At 43.8% G+C, this 14,330-nt stretch overlaps 3 protein-coding genes across 8 annotated transcripts in view; 2 read left to right on the forward strand and 1 right to left on the reverse strand.

The window, feature by feature from the left end:
* On the forward strand, positions 1-5,551 carry LOC142883669 (transmembrane protein 138-like). Of its 3 annotated transcripts, XR_012926070.1 has the most exons (6): positions 1-1,498; positions 2,736-3,280; positions 3,687-3,785; positions 4,061-4,136; positions 4,398-4,560; positions 5,107-5,551. XR_012926070.1 is itself a non-coding variant. In XM_076018730.1 (5 exons), the coding sequence occupies exons 2-5, from the start codon at positions 3,230-3,232 to the stop codon at positions 4,508-4,510; spliced, it is 339 nt and encodes a 112-aa protein (XP_075874845.1). In that variant the 5' UTR covers positions 1-1,498; positions 2,736-3,229; the 3' UTR covers positions 4,511-4,978. The 3 variants fall into 3 exon arrangements, 2 of the variants coding, with proteins under 2 accessions (XP_075874845.1, XP_075874859.1); XM_076018730.1 differs by lacking the exon at positions 5,107-5,551 and having other exon boundaries at positions 4,398-4,978; XM_076018744.1 differs by lacking the exon at positions 5,107-5,551 and having other exon boundaries at positions 820-1,498; positions 3,614-3,785; positions 4,398-4,978.
* Positions 4,796-14,330, reverse strand: part of cfap70 (cilia and flagella associated protein 70) — an 11,336-nt gene continuing 1,801 nt past the window's right edge. Inside the window, exons 5-27 of one of the 3 annotated variants that reach the window (XM_076018617.1) lie at positions 14,224-14,306; positions 13,452-13,634; positions 13,145-13,327; positions 12,257-12,351; positions 12,043-12,118; positions 11,793-11,930; positions 11,438-11,599; positions 10,854-10,940; positions 10,662-10,753; positions 10,422-10,482; positions 10,165-10,350; positions 9,924-10,055; positions 9,709-9,834; positions 8,685-8,818; positions 8,494-8,609; positions 8,068-8,250; positions 7,580-7,725; positions 7,229-7,381; positions 6,922-7,095; positions 5,922-6,011; positions 5,593-5,694; positions 5,395-5,442; positions 4,796-5,259 (exon numbers count right to left, since the gene is read on the reverse strand). In XM_076018617.1, the coding sequence (XP_075874732.1) occupies positions 5,149-5,259; positions 5,395-5,442; positions 5,593-5,694; positions 5,922-6,011; positions 6,922-7,095; positions 7,229-7,381; positions 7,580-7,725; positions 8,068-8,250; positions 8,494-8,609; positions 8,685-8,818; positions 9,709-9,834; positions 9,924-10,055; positions 10,165-10,350; positions 10,422-10,482; positions 10,662-10,753; positions 10,854-10,940; positions 11,438-11,599; positions 11,793-11,930; positions 12,043-12,118; positions 12,257-12,351; positions 13,145-13,327; positions 13,452-13,634; positions 14,224-14,306 (2,861 nt within the window). In that variant the 3' untranslated portion in view covers positions 4,796-5,148. Of the gene's footprint in view, positions 5,260-5,394; positions 5,443-5,592; positions 5,695-5,921; positions 6,012-6,921; positions 7,096-7,228; positions 7,382-7,579; positions 7,726-8,067; positions 8,251-8,493; positions 8,610-8,684; positions 8,819-9,708; positions 9,835-9,923; positions 10,056-10,164; positions 10,351-10,421; positions 10,483-10,661; positions 10,754-10,853; positions 10,941-11,437; positions 11,600-11,792; positions 11,931-12,042; positions 12,119-12,256; positions 12,352-13,144; positions 13,328-13,451; positions 13,638-14,223; positions 14,307-14,330 lie in introns of all 3 variants that reach the window. The other 2 variants (XM_076018626.1, XM_076018610.1) reach the window with 2 other exon arrangements.
* The window catches only part of LOC142883623 (neuronal acetylcholine receptor subunit alpha-7-like), a 27,307-nt gene continuing 20,627 nt past the window's right edge, over positions 7,651-14,330 (forward strand). Inside the window, exons 1-5 of one of the 2 annotated variants that reach the window (XM_076018666.1) lie at positions 7,651-7,738; positions 9,957-9,998; positions 10,184-10,208; positions 10,285-10,386; positions 11,810-11,926. The gene's annotated coding sequence lies outside the window, so the exon portion shown is untranslated. Of the gene's footprint in view, positions 7,739-9,761; positions 9,874-9,956; positions 9,999-10,183; positions 10,209-10,284; positions 10,387-11,809; positions 11,927-14,330 lie in introns of those variants that run through there. The other variant, XM_076018675.1, reaches the window with a different exon arrangement.

Genomic DNA, 14,330 nt, shown 5'->3' on the forward strand with positions numbered 1-14,330 from the left:
TGATTGATCTGACTCAGATCATGTGTCTTGAGAACACAGCAGCTACAAGGGATTTGCTTTGGTCCTTTACTTTCCTCATACATGATGCCACTTGGTGGCACCATCAGAGAGCACAACTCATGTTTTTAATAGCGACATGATGATGATAACCAACTGTACATTGTCACCAAACAAATAATTCTGTCGCATTAAACCCAATCACTACCTCATAGCAGTAAACTAACAGATCATTGGAATCAGGGCACCTAAATGAACTGTGGATTGAGTTCATTGATTTTCATTTGCACCTAGCGATGCTGTGCTGTTGCTGACTTGACTTGACTAATTGTTAACGGTGTCTATCTCATCCTGCATCACTCTGTTGCCTTGTCTTGTTTACTAATGGCACTTGACGTTACCTCCAAGAACGCCGTGAACTCCACTGCTGGTTTACTAGACATTCCACACTCTACTGACACTGGACAGTCTGCCTTTGTTTTTTATGCCCAAAAATGTGTACACACTTCCTTGTACATTGAGAAATGCACCCACTTTATTGGTGACCCCATAAATAGGAGTAAAGTTACGACGCCCATTTTTAAATGAAAATGTATTTTATTTTTAGCATTATTATTTCTTATTATATTTCTTATTCTTTATTATTATTTCAACCTTTGACTGGTTTAAGTTTACAAGAAACTTATAAAGCAAAAATATTTGCATTTTTGTTATGAATGTTACGATAGTCAAGACACTGTTAAATCACTGTTTAAGGGAAATATGTTCATGTTGTAAAATTAATAAACAATAATTAAACAGTTGCTTTTGGTGCTGACGACTGTATAGAAGTACTTTTCCCCACTAAAAAAAAATACTTGGGAATCGTTAAGAGAATCGATAAAGAATTAGATCAATAAGCAGAATCGACAATGGCATCGATATTGATCAAATCTTATAAATTCCCAACCCTACACGGGAGGCCTGTTTACAAAGTTCGTGTAATTGACCATCTTCGCCGCTAGATGGTAGCGTTTATTTGTCTCGACTTCCAAGAAGCATAACTCTAGAATGCGTCGGAAGTAGAAAACAAAAAAAGACTGTTAGTTTTGAAAAATATATTCAAATGTAAATCCAACCATGTTGATACAATGAGTCCAATCAAATTACTCTACAAGAAACTGTATATTATGCAAAGAGGTCATAAGCAAAGCGACAACAAATTTGCTAAAGTACCGATGCAAATATCTCTCTCATTTAATGTATATATATATTTTTTTAAATCATATGTGACTTTATTTCAAATATGTGTGACTATATAAAAGCTAACATTTATAGTGGTGTTTTGTAATATTCTGTCGTTCTGCGCCGTGTGCGTGCCTATCAGAGAGGCGGAGAGATTAAACCTGCAGCTGACAGACACAAGCTGTCAGTCTGAGCTGCACCTTGACTTCTCTGTGGCCGCACGCGTCATGTGGACGCCGGATCTACTTCAGCTTCTGAGATCAAGCATCATTTAAAGGTAACTACACATTTTCAGATTATGATGAGAAGAGCTTGGTGTAAAAGCAGTAGATAGAAAGCAAAAGAGTCTTGTAGAATTTTTCAACTTGTATGGTAATTATTCGGATAATTCCTTATTTGATGAAAAATGAATGGATATGACAAAATGTAATGAAAACAGAGTGTGATTTTTTTTATTTTTTTATTTATTTTTAAGTAGATTTTCCTTTGATGCTCTGCGTTTATTCACTCTTCGATTGTGTTTCTGTCCCAAGAAACCAGCAGGGCTACTAACCCAGAATCATAGTGGCTAACAGCTTAGCGCCCAGGTCTTTACCTAGTTGAGGCTTCGATGTTTAGAACTAGTCCTAATCAGCCTGACACCTGCCACGGTCATGCCAGGCTATAAATACAGGCGGTTATAAGAGGATCCACCTGGTGTCGAGGATTCTGACCCAGGATCACACAAGCAAGGCAAGGCAGTGATTTCACTAGCAATACCCTCAGAAGTGCAACGGTGAGGCAAATCTTTATTGTCATTTTCTACATCATTGTCTGGCAGGGAACAAAACATTTTTTTTCATTAGATAAAATATGCAAGATATGAATATCTGGCCATGGGAATTTTTTCCCCCATTTATTTCTGGTAACGTGTACGACACTGTCATCAACATGTCTGTCCATGTTTGTGTTGTGAAAATTGTCCTTAATCTATTTGGCTTGGTTCTTTAGTCATCATCTGTGTGTTCGTGTCACTGGAAGATCATGGCCCCTCCCTCCCAAGTGAAAGGGAGTGTATTCAGTAACTTTAGCTTTCTGACCTGGCACTCTTGTAACTCTTGGCAAGGCAACTGTGTTGCCATACACACAAATACAAAATAGTGCAAAAGTACAGGAAGAAGACAAAACAAGAACAAGCTACCAAATCAACAGAGTAATGAATAGTAAATGAATGAACGAGCACACGGCATTTATTAAAAATCCAGAGGACATGGACTGGGTTATATTTTCTACTTACTGTCTCAAATCGAGATCAGCTTCTTTGGCAATGAAAGTCATCCTGTGGTGTATGTATAATGAAAGGAAAAACAGTGGACACAAAGAAATTAATTATATGTGCATTTATCATGCAGAACAGTATTTGTTTCATCTAGTAGTAGCAGCTAATTATTGTTTCTGGATTCTTCAAGAAGCTAGTCAGTGTGTTTTGTGTTTTGTTTTACGTTAACAGGAGACTAATGTGTTCCCATTTCTAGTTCTGCTCTGAAGGTTCAAGTTTCCCATGTGTGAGGTTTGACGCCCACTGCACGATGCAACATCAACTGGCACTGCAGATGTGAAAAGAGAGGGAAAGAAAGAAAGAGAGAAAGAAAGAAAGAAAGAAAGAAGGACATTAACTGCTGTGATATGTGGACATCTGGGATCTGCTGGAAAACCATCCAGAAGCTGCACTCTGTGTCGCACCCTGGACTTCCCTTCAAAAGATAGAACAGCCCGAGCCCGAATGCTGCATCACCTACACCCCACCTGCGTCCCAGCAGGTGGCGCTACGTCTACGGCTCGTTGAGATTCTGAGGACAGCTGGTTTCTGGATTGATGTTTCTGCCTAGAGTGTGTGCGAGCGCAGCGCAGCCTTGGATCCATCGTGGAACCACGGTCCGCCCGGGCCGGAGACGCTCCAGACCAGGAACTACTCCCTGGTGCTCGTGATCCAACTCAGCCTGCTGTCCTTCGACCTCTTTGTCAACTCATGCAGCGAGCTGCTGAGGCACGAACCAGCCAACCTGCTGGTGCTTTTCATGTAAGTTCCCATCAGTATCAATCTAGCCTAAAGAACAAAGAAAGGACTCATTGGATTTTTTTTTGTTCTCCTGCAACTGCACAATTGAGAAAGGATTGAAAAAAAAAAAAAAAAAAAGCTAAAATAAAAGTTTATGGAATAAACCTGATAAATAAAATGCATAGTCGTTACATGTAACACAGCGAAGTGAATTTATCGTTGTCAATTTTAAAAAACTATGTGTTGATGATGACGATATAGTGGACATGTTAAGGAATATCTCAGCAGAACGGACCCCAAACTTTCAGTTTTCTCCACTTCTCACTTGTCCTTTTATGATTCTCCCTTCCACAGAATCCAAGACATCTCCATCCTGTTCAACCTGATCATCATTCTGCTGATGCTGTTCAACACCTTCGTCTTCCAGGTCGGCCTGGTGGCTCTGCTGCTGGAGCGCTTCAGAGCTATGCTAATGTTCTCCGCGCTCTACCTGACCTTCAGCATCGTGCTGCACTCGTGGCTCATGGTGAGAGGCCGTGCTAGCACAGCGCTGCAGCGCTGGCAAGCGCTGTCAGGAGTTGATTCGTATTGAATGCAAACACGCGTCAGAATTAGAATTAGAATACTTTATTTATCCCTAATTATGTTTCACAAATAATAATACATTTATCTGATGAGAAACCAAGTTATAAACAAACCAAGTGAAGTGAAGAAGAAAACCTGATTACTCTTCTCCATCTCTCTTAAAATGTTTTTCCTGTTGCGTTGCAGAAATGTATGTTGTCTCTTTCACATTCACAGAACGTCCGCTGGCTAAATACCAACGGGTTCATTTGGACTGAAAGCCTTCAGGTTCTGTTTGTGCTCCAGAGAACAGGTAGAGCTCACATTCATACACAATTACAAAGGCAAATAAATGTTTATTTTTTAGATTCTGCATGGAGGAAGTTAGACATCATATTACTGCTTTTTGAACTCTCAATGGAAAACATGGACAGTGAGTTTGAGGGTTGGGAGGACTTTTCAATGTCCCGACTTCAGTTTGTGCCACAGGATGGCGCCAACGAGTGCAAATTACCACTTTTCTATGTTTTTGTTCAGTTTGTTCGTTAAACATCACGTACTTTGTCGTTCACAGCCTCCGTGGTGTACTACTACTTCTACAAGCGTACCGCCGAGTATCTGGGCGACCCTCGACTCTATGAGGATTCTCCATGGCTGCGGGACGTTTTTGCTCAGGCCAGATACTGATCCCGTTGCAACGGCGCTCCCGAGCACAGACAGAGCAGCAAAAATGAGGAGTGAGCAGCAACGGCCAAGTGTGCTTCGAGCGTCCACGGAGACATGAAATAAGAAGTGCTGTACAGCGTATGTGATGAAAGACATTACTTGTCAGCGCAGTGCAGGTTGGGATTGTGCCAAACTTATTCAGGTGTGTTTAGTCCCACTAGGCTCGTGTTTATTTATATTTATGAACATGTGTATTTATGAATTATCTTTACATTCACTCTCACAACATGCCACCTCCCCCCTCACCCCCCCTGTCAATGCTGCACATTATTACGACACCTCAGCTGCTTTCAAAGCATTTTAGCAGCTTTTGAGTTTATCTCTTCATTATTTTTTGGTGGATTTGACTGAAAGGGTCGGTTTGATATTGAGACAATGTTCTAAACACGTCTGAATGTTTAAAAATTCATTAAAATGTCCTTAAAATGTGATGGTCCCTTCGCCTTTGCTCGGGCCCATGCTTCTTGATGTGTTTGATGCATTTTGATCGCACAAAGTCTTGCGCTCTGCCGCCACCCTCAGTTTGTTCTCCTCCTCCTCCTCCTCCTCCTCCTCAGTCTTCGTACCCGCTCGGCTGGTCCGTGGACTGATGCCCGGGTTTAGAATCCCACGACGGTGCTGGCTGAGAAGCAGGACTGCAGAGGGTCAAAGCGCAGCTGCTGCTTCAGCTCGGTGAACTCCCTGAGGAGCGACTCCTTCTTCAGATTGAACTGAGCACAGGGAGAGATTTTCCTCAAAGAGGGGACCAGTGTCTTTGTGTGATTTCAAAACAATAACACAACCAGGAGTCATCTGCAAAATAATATTTGGACAACATTTAACTGCCCGTCTTATTCAAGACTCACCATGATAGCATATTTTTGAAACTGCTCTGCCTCTTCCAGTCGTCCAGACTGGGGGATAAAAAAACAAACAAACAAGGTTTATTTCAACTTTACTGCGAGTCCTTGCGGCTAAATGTTTATTTTCTGAATATAAAGAACGTGTGTTGAAATTTCTGGAGTGTGTGTGTGTGTGTGTTTGTGAGTTTTTCCAAGCTCCACCTTCAGGCACATCAGTGAGAGATAAGCCCACACATCTGGATTCTTGGTGTCCAAATGGTTCGCCTCAGTCAGAGCCTCCTCAGCTCGGCTCAGTTCATTCATCTGCACAAACAGCAGACAGAGAGGTCAAAAGGTCACACTCACACTCTCACTCTTTTGATCAAATAGTATTTGCAGGCCGACCAGAGAGAACACAGCCAATAAACTCAATATTACCTGCTTCTGACAGCATAACGTCACATGGTACAACATTAAACATTAGACGTCAGAAGAAGCAAACACTGCTGTGAAGTTCTTCCAAGATTAACGTCCTTCAAACTTGGGTTTACCTTATAAAAGGCGATGCCCAGGCCCAGCCAGCCTAAGCAGGATGGAAAGTGTTCACAAGCCTGCAGGTAGGTGTCTCGGCTGAGCTCAAACTGAGGAAGATGAGAACAAGATTTGCTGTTTTGATTGGCATACGTTCAGATGGCGACACTAGCAACATGATGAGAACGTGAATGTTTCTTCCTTTCCACTTACCCATTACAAAATAGTGGCAGGAAGAGAAGAGTGGCGCAAAAAGAAAATTTGACCATGATAGTTTAAAACTTGACTTTTTCAGTGTTTAATAGTTCAATTATGTCAGTGTGCTGTCATTAAACTACAGCAAATGTTCACTTTAGTGTTGTAGTCAAGACCACACCAACCGAGACCAAGACATTATCAAGACTAGAGAGTATCGAGATCGAGACAAGGCCGAGACATTTGGAGTTCGAGACCAAAACCAGTATCATTTATAAATTCAGGTTTGCTTCTTAAACATCAGCAACATCTCTATTCAGCAAAGCAGTATGCATTTTCTTTAACATTTCAATGCTTTGCCAACTATTTTGAACCATTTTCAAAAACGCTTTGCTTCAAAAAATAAAAAATAAACTTGGAATAAGGGGGTGCGGCACTCTGGGTGTCACAAACGTAAAACGGTCGCAGCTGGATTCTTTTCCATTATCATCTCTCATTGTAGTGTTGGCTGAGTCTTGACCGGTCTTGATCAAAAATCCTGAGTCCGAGACGAGACAGAGACCCTTAAAAAGTGGTCTCAAGATCGGTCTTGAGACAAAGACCATTCTCGAGTACTGCAACACTAGTTCACTCTTTAGTTCCAACTTTCAAAAAGTGTGTTCAAAAAACACTCTGCTCTGCAATAATCAACCATTTGTGACGTCACAGAGGGGTTCTCCTGTTCTTTGAGAACAGTTTTCTAATCCCTTCTAAACATGTGGATGATCCCTTTAGGCATTGGTTTTAGCAAGGCCAATGCTGCAGTCTGGGACAGTTCTTACTGACCATCCCCAGGTGGAGGTAGGAGGATCCCAGGCGCAGGAGGATGAGGTGAGAGTCTGACGGCGGCTGGTAGAAGGTCATGCTCCGTTCGTAGCTCTCCTGGGCCTCGGAGAACATCCCCTGCAGGTAGTGACAGTGTCCGTTCAGGGCCCACGCATCGGCCCACCGGTGATCGTCCTGTTTGGCCGCGAGACAAACGGAGACAACAACTCTGTGCAACGTGTTTTTAAGCTTTGAAGCTTTTCCCATTCGGCAAAAACTCCAGACTGGAAGATCAAGAGGGCAAAGCCACGGCCGGTGCAGCGAGTACCTGGTTACAGTGGACTAGCACCTCCTTGAGCTTGGCCGTGGCACTGGGGTAGTTGCCTCTGAGCAGCTGGAACTGGGCCAGATAGTAAAGGTACGACAGGTTTGGACTGGTGGCTGTAGACAGCAGCTCCTTGGCCAGAGCCTGCTCCACCATCTGACCAGGAGGAAGAACGACAAATGTAAACGCAACAGTTTGAGGATTTACACATTCAGTACATCCGCTTCTCATTTTCACCATTTTGAGTTTTTACAGCACAAATCCAGATATTATATCTAACATATCACGTGTCTTTTTATTTTATTTGCTATATATGCAAGCTGTTTGAGTTCCAGCCACTATGTTCCTGTTCACCTGCAGGGCAGAGTTCTGCAACAGGAACTGAACCGCTGCAGTGAAAATGGATGTGGTGAATTTAGGCGTCTCCTGCTTTGGGATGGGAACCTCGACCGGCGGCGGGTCGTCTTGTGCCACTGTGTCCTGGTCTGCAGCGTCTGGGTCTGGGGAGAGACGGTGAGGATGAGGTCAGGAGGAAATGATTTGCGTCAACCTCACATTCCACTTTTTCACCCCACCAAAACTGGCAATATGTCTGTGAAGATTCTCAATGGGCTAAAGCATCGTAGTCTAGAAGGTTAAGTGGAGGCAACTGGACCGTTTTTTTGGTCTGTTGAAGATGTTTGGCCTCTCATCCAAAAGGCTTGACCTTTGAACTGACCTTTCGGATGAGAGGCAAAAGGTCTTCAAGGTTTCAGGGCTCGACTAAAACTGCTGCTATATCTTCACACACTTCTCCTGCAAACCCTCGGTCCCTGCCTTACACTTCCCTCTCTGTGTCTCACCTTGTTCAGCCGCTTCCTTATCCTCCTCAGTCTCCTTCTCTTTTTCCTTCCTCTCTTTCTCCTTCTTCTCCTCCTCCTTCTTCTCTGCCAGCTCCTTCTCCTCTCTCACCCTCAGCTGCCTTCTGGCCTGGAGGAAGGCCCACTCGGCCAGCATGTATTCGTTCTGGTTCTCATGAAGCAGACCTGGGAGGCAGACGGACACACTGCAGCAACTAAAAATACGCTCTTTAACTGTCTTGAAGCATTTTCAATCACACCTGGAATCCCACAGCCAATCAGCTTCCTTACACTTATGTGTCGAACACTTCCAATAGGTTCTTTACCAGATTAATACATAGAGATAATTACAGAGTATTTCTGAAACATCCCATCTGGCCTTTCAGGATAGAAGCCTTGCTGACACGTGCACTCAGATTTTCTTCTCACCTAGCAGCGTCCAGCTCACCATACTTTGGGGTTCTATACTCGTGGCTCGCTCCAGGAGGGTCTGAGCCTCCTTGTAGTGCTCAAACATGGTTGCCAGGACTCCACACATCATCAGGCTGGGGAAACGACAGATGGCGTGAGTGGCCAGTTCGCAGGGTTTGGTGTTTAGCTATTCCCGTGTCAGGTCAAACCTCGGATGGTGCGCCTGCTCAATGGAAACCGCGTTGGAGAAACACTCTTTTGCTTTGATGTAGTTGCCTGAGTGCATGTAGAGGCTGCCCCAGTCAAACTTGTAGGTAGGATCATCAGGGTGTCTCACAATCAGCTGCAGCAGGAGGAGAGACATAAAACACCACAGAGTGAGATTTAGTGGGATTTTAAACCAAGACAGATTTTTTTGAAAGCGCACGTTTAAAAACGTTTACATATACAGGTACTACCCAGAAAATTAGAATATCCTGAAAAGGTTGCTGTATTTCTGCAATTCAACTTAAAAGGTGAATTTGACATATTATAATAATATACAAATCAATATATTTCAAGTTTCTATTTCTTTGGATTTTGCTGATCAGGTCTTGCAGCTTAAAAAAAACAAACTCAAATTTTATAATAATTTTCTGAGTTTGTGGGTTTGTGGTTTTAATAAGGTGAAAATCTTAATCAGCAAAGTTACGACAAGGAACTGCTTGAGATGTCAATTTGCGTGTAATGGCTCAATAAAATTAGTTGGTTTCATTTTTTTGTTAAATTGCCAAAATAAAACAACAAGAAGAAGACAAAGCCTTAAAAGGTCCACCTTAAGGTTGACTATAGGTCAACCTTACCAGTAAAAGTAAAAGTAGGCAGCTGATGCTAACTGGCAATGAGCAATGAATTAAAATACGGAGAATGAATTAGACAACAGACTTAGAGAACAGAAGGTGCACATTCATTTTCAAGTGTTTTCTGTTTGTAATTATCAGTACTATTAATTACAGTTTTGCATTTGATCAGATGCAAAAAAACCAAAAAAAAAAACCCACCCAGAACAACATGATATTGGCATTAATTATTGACCTACCAGCTCTACAACTGCAGGGTCCTCATGTTATTTAGCCTCTTCTGCTATGTCTAACTGAAATGTAATGTAACTTGTAATCAAAAGTTTGTTTATTTAATTAAATTGTGTAGTCTGGCAAAACTTTGTTTCAAAAAGTACCATGCATTAACATTTACCTCTTGGTGGTAGCAAACAGCCTGCTGATAGTCCCCAGAAAATTTTGCCTCTTTGGCGAAATGTTTGAGTTGAACAGTACTCAGTTCGATTTCGCCCACCGGGTCGTCGTCGTCTTCTGAAAAAATCTAGCGAGGAGGAGGAGAGAGCGGCGATGCACGCTGACGGTTTGTCGTGATCAACACTTGTGTGGGGCATTTGTTCGCCTGTGCGTCACCTCGTTGAGAGCCGTGTGCATCTCATCCACCAGGTACACGTAAAGCCTGCTGAGAAAAGCCCTGTGCTCCTGAGGGTCAGTGAACATCTCTCTCCGCTGCATCTTATCGCGCACGATCCTCACAACAGCGTGCTACAAAAAAAAGAAAAAAAACACACCCAACAACACAGTTTGTCGACAAACAGACAAACACAAAACAGATTCTTCTCGTTATATGTCACAGAACTTTGTTTGTTCTCACCCTGATTTGGTCCTTGAAGGCAAAGTGTCTCCCAGAAGAAACAAGTGCGTCCATCAGCTGGATCCTCATCTGGTCCCGGCTGAAGTTCTCCTTCCTGCCCTCGTCCTCCGTCCCAAACAGCTCCTTGTACTGGTCTGAGATCTGGTCCACCACGTTGCCCACCTGCTTGCGGAAGTCCAGCACCGCCTGCCGGAGAAAAACACACACGCCTTAGGGCGGAAGGTGAGTTTCCTCAGTGTGTTCGGGTGAGTGTTTACTTTTTCCGCTCTGCAGGGCCCCGGTGGAAATGGAGATTTAGGTGTGATCAACTGTGCCACCCTGAAGGAAACAAGAAACACGTTTTTAGGACACTCACTTCACACTCAGTCGGGGTCCGTCTTGCATTGTAAACATACTTTATGAAAGCACTGGCAGCTCAAAGCTACAATCTGGTGAGCGAGCGAGCGAGCGCAAGCAACAGCAGCAGATTGGACGGGATTCAGAGGATTGTGTTTTACCTCCTGGCCAGCTCCTCCGGAGTAGTTTTGGGGACAAGAGGTTTGAACAGAGCAATCTCAATGATGATGTAAGTTCTGGCCTCCAAATACGCCTGCAAAGTTAGCAGGAAAAAGGATGAAATTGATAAAAAAAAATAAAATAAAATAAAGTCCTGGCGTTGGTGGTTTCTCGGCTGAATTGATGTCGCTTACATGTCCTTCCAAGTGGAGGTGCTCAGTTTCCGCTGTGCTGTGGCTGTCACTGCCTGCGATGGACATCCTGCTTTGATTGGTCTGTTGCTGGCATAATGGTGAAAGGCTTGTAAACAAACACAAGCTGCAAATTCGAAAACTAAAACACCAGCATGACTGTTTAAAGGCGAGTTTGTTTTTTTTTAACTACTAGATGGCGTAGTTCAAAACACACTGGACTGGCTCCCTGCACGTCCTCAGCAACGACTGGTATTGCGGGGACTCTCACAGTTTTGTGGATATTGTCAGGTGGTGCAGGAAGTACATGGTACTGGCAGCACGAGGAATGACTTTTGTTTTCTAACAAATTACGATTCCGCCTGCCGCGTTAGCAAACCTGGTCAGCGCAGGTGGGTGTCTTTTTCCAGCTTATTGTCACAGTGTCGGGAGCCAGAGTGGGTGAAGAGGCGCAAAAATAGTCGCAGGAAACGAGAACATTGCGCCGACCCTGGCAAAATTAGCTTTTGCTGAAATATTACAAGGTAAATGTCACAACTCATAAGTCCTTCTAAGTTAGTGTCTGTGGCTATTGGGGCTTGTCTGACCTTCTTGGACACGTCCTTGGCTTCCTTGGCTTTCTTGGTGTTTCCCTCCATGTTCGACGGAGCCTTTGGTCTCTGACCGCCGACGCCGGAGCTATTGCGAGTTTTGGCTTGAATGGCTGCAGCCTTGATCTGCTCCTTCAACACGCTGGTGCCCCGCTTGGTCTTTAAGACAAGAACACAAGACCCTGTGCTTCAGCAAAGCAGGATCACCATCAAAGTTGTTTGTGGCTTTTTTTTTTGTAATTTTACCTAAAAGACACACATTTCATATCGCGAAAGGCCCTTTTTAGAACGGCAATCAAATATTATCAAGTAATGAAACATGAAGAAAGCATTATGTTGGCACAGTTGTGACCTTTTTCATCATTTCAGCTTCAATGAACGGTTGGATGCTGTACGCTCCTCGGATGCGGCTGACGCCAGGATACAACAGCCGCCCCACGTCCACAAACACCAAACCGTGAAAGGGGATCTCCGGGTTTTCCTCAGGTTGCTGCACACACAAACACGGAAGAACACACACACACCTTTGAAACGCACACTGTGATCACACAATGTACGCAAGGCTGACTGAAGGTGAAAAATGCAATACAGAATCCTCTCACCAGCTTAGCATCTCCTGCTTTTTGCCTCATTATCTCCAACGGCCACAGTCTGCAGTCGAAGATCTTCTTACGCAGCCTGAAATGAGAGTCATCAGTGAAGTTGAGGCACGTTTTACTTATATTTAAACAAAACAATGATTTTATTAGTTGAGTGAAGAGTAAGAGCAACAGAGAGCTGTCTGTGTGTGTGTGTGTGTGCGTGTGCGCGACTGACCTGGATATTCCTCCAGCGTCCAGGAAGCACCTCGACTCTGTGTCCCAGCTCACTCGGTGCTTCGTCGTCTCCGACTCGTTGCGGAAATCTCGGTCCTGCAGGGAGAATCGCAGCTTCAGACGGAGGTTTAACAGTTCAAACGGCTCTGCCTCCTCATCAACCTGGCATCCCCGCATGGAACATTAGGAGTCATCTGAGATATCCAACTGGAAATGGGACATTAGAGAATGCCTGGAGAACAGGGGGAAAACTTCGAGGGTGATGAGGTGAACCTTTTATCTGTCACATGAAAACATTTTATATTGTACTGTATATAAAATGGTATGTTTAGATGAACGCTCAGAAATGCAGGCCAAACAAAATTCAAAAAAAAAGGTGGAGATTTGATAAAACTGCAGCATGGACTGAAAAACTCCAGAGTCGATACGTTGTGCATTATTGGAGCTTGGCAACATGGATGGGTAAAGCTTGAACTGAAAATGAAGGAAGTAGGAAGGTTGTGTTGCCATGTGTCAAATAAAAAAAGCATAAATGGGCTTTAAGGCAGCAACAACTGGTGGGAATAAGACACCATGCTGCTGAGTTTGTCAATCCACCCAGCCACACTGATAATAATGGACTGGATTTAGGCACCCAAAGAACTTCACACTGGTAAACTACATATGTAGCCACAGCTGCCCTGGACCAAACGCACCTTCCGACCACCACACAACATCCACTCATATTCATACGAGGCAATGTGGGTTAATTGTCTTGCCTAAGGACATAACAGCAGACTGGGATGGAGAGGGATTTGAACCGCCAACCTTTCGGTCATTGGACAACCCGCTCTACCTCCTGAGCTACGGTCGCCTCGACAAAATGTTGCGCAATTATTGCTGGTGGTACCTCACTGCCGGTCATCTCGCCGTCCTCCTGCTCAATAGACTCTGCTTCGAAGAAGGTATTAAGCAGGTAGTGGTTCCCCTGAACAAGTGTAGCCTGATGTGACCTCTTCTTCGGTCGGCCCACTTCCTCCCGCTCTCCTCCGACCTTCAACTTCCCGTCACGGAACACCAGCACTTGATCTTTCTAGTGATCGGAGAAAACGCAAATGGCATTGAAAGACTTGTAATACACCCTGTTCGTATGAATAAGTCACGAGTCGCCTGCCTGAGTGTGACTTTTGCTCCACACCGAAATGAAAATGTCTCACCTCTGCCATTAGTGGGACCTCCAGGGCAACGGTGCATGTGGAAGGATGCTGGCCAGGCACTGGCGCCCAGGAGTCAGGGACGGAGTAGGCCGTCTCCACGGTGACCCTCAGCAGGTTGGAGGAGGCCATTTCGTCTTTAGGCAGCACTGGATCCGACACGCTGACAGTCACATCTAGGCTGGGCTGCTGTATAGAGGCAAATGAATTATGACAGAGCGTCATTTATGACGTAATTTCAAATATTATCTCAAAGTGTTTCAGAATGTGCATTCTTCCCTCCAAAAACACAGTGAGAAAACAGGGAGTGGGCCACAGAAACAGCATGCAAGCAGAAAAACAAAGGTGTTCAGACAAGAAACAGACGAAACGGGCATTTCGAGGTAAAATAGTGTAGCTTCTGCAGCAGGATGTCAAACTATACCTCCAGGTACGTCCATGACGTACAGTCTCGTGGCGATGCAGGCTGAACCATAAGTACAGAGGGCCATGATTTTCAAATAACAATTTTCAGTTCCTTCTCATTTGCACACAGGAGTTAAACTGATATATTTCACACCTGTGTCTGGTTTTTAAAAACTACTTTGACACATTGAGAATACTTGAGAGTTTAAAATGTCAATCAGACTTTATTTGTAGGGTCAACCAGTTTAAATAAAAACTACAGTGATAGTTGTACTTCGTTATTTTCTTTTACCTTTCTTTAATAGCTACGGTACTCACCTCATAATAAAATATTTGATACAATATTGAAATTGGACATAAATCCTCTGACCTTGTAAGTGGAGCCAGGAAAGTCTTTAGGCGGATGGCTGGACGCCTGATACAGAGGGACAGTCAGCGAGAAGCTGCTCTGATCTGAAAAAGTATGAAGTATGAAAA

The sequence above is a fragment of the Nelusetta ayraudi genome, unplaced genomic scaffold, assembly GCF_046127955.1.
Source record: "Nelusetta ayraudi isolate G7.1 ecotype Tasmania unplaced genomic scaffold, CSIRO-AGI_Nayr_v1 ptg000002l, whole genome shotgun sequence".
In the NCBI taxonomy this organism is placed as follows: Eukaryota; Metazoa; Chordata; class Actinopteri; order Tetraodontiformes; family Monacanthidae; genus Nelusetta; species Nelusetta ayraudi.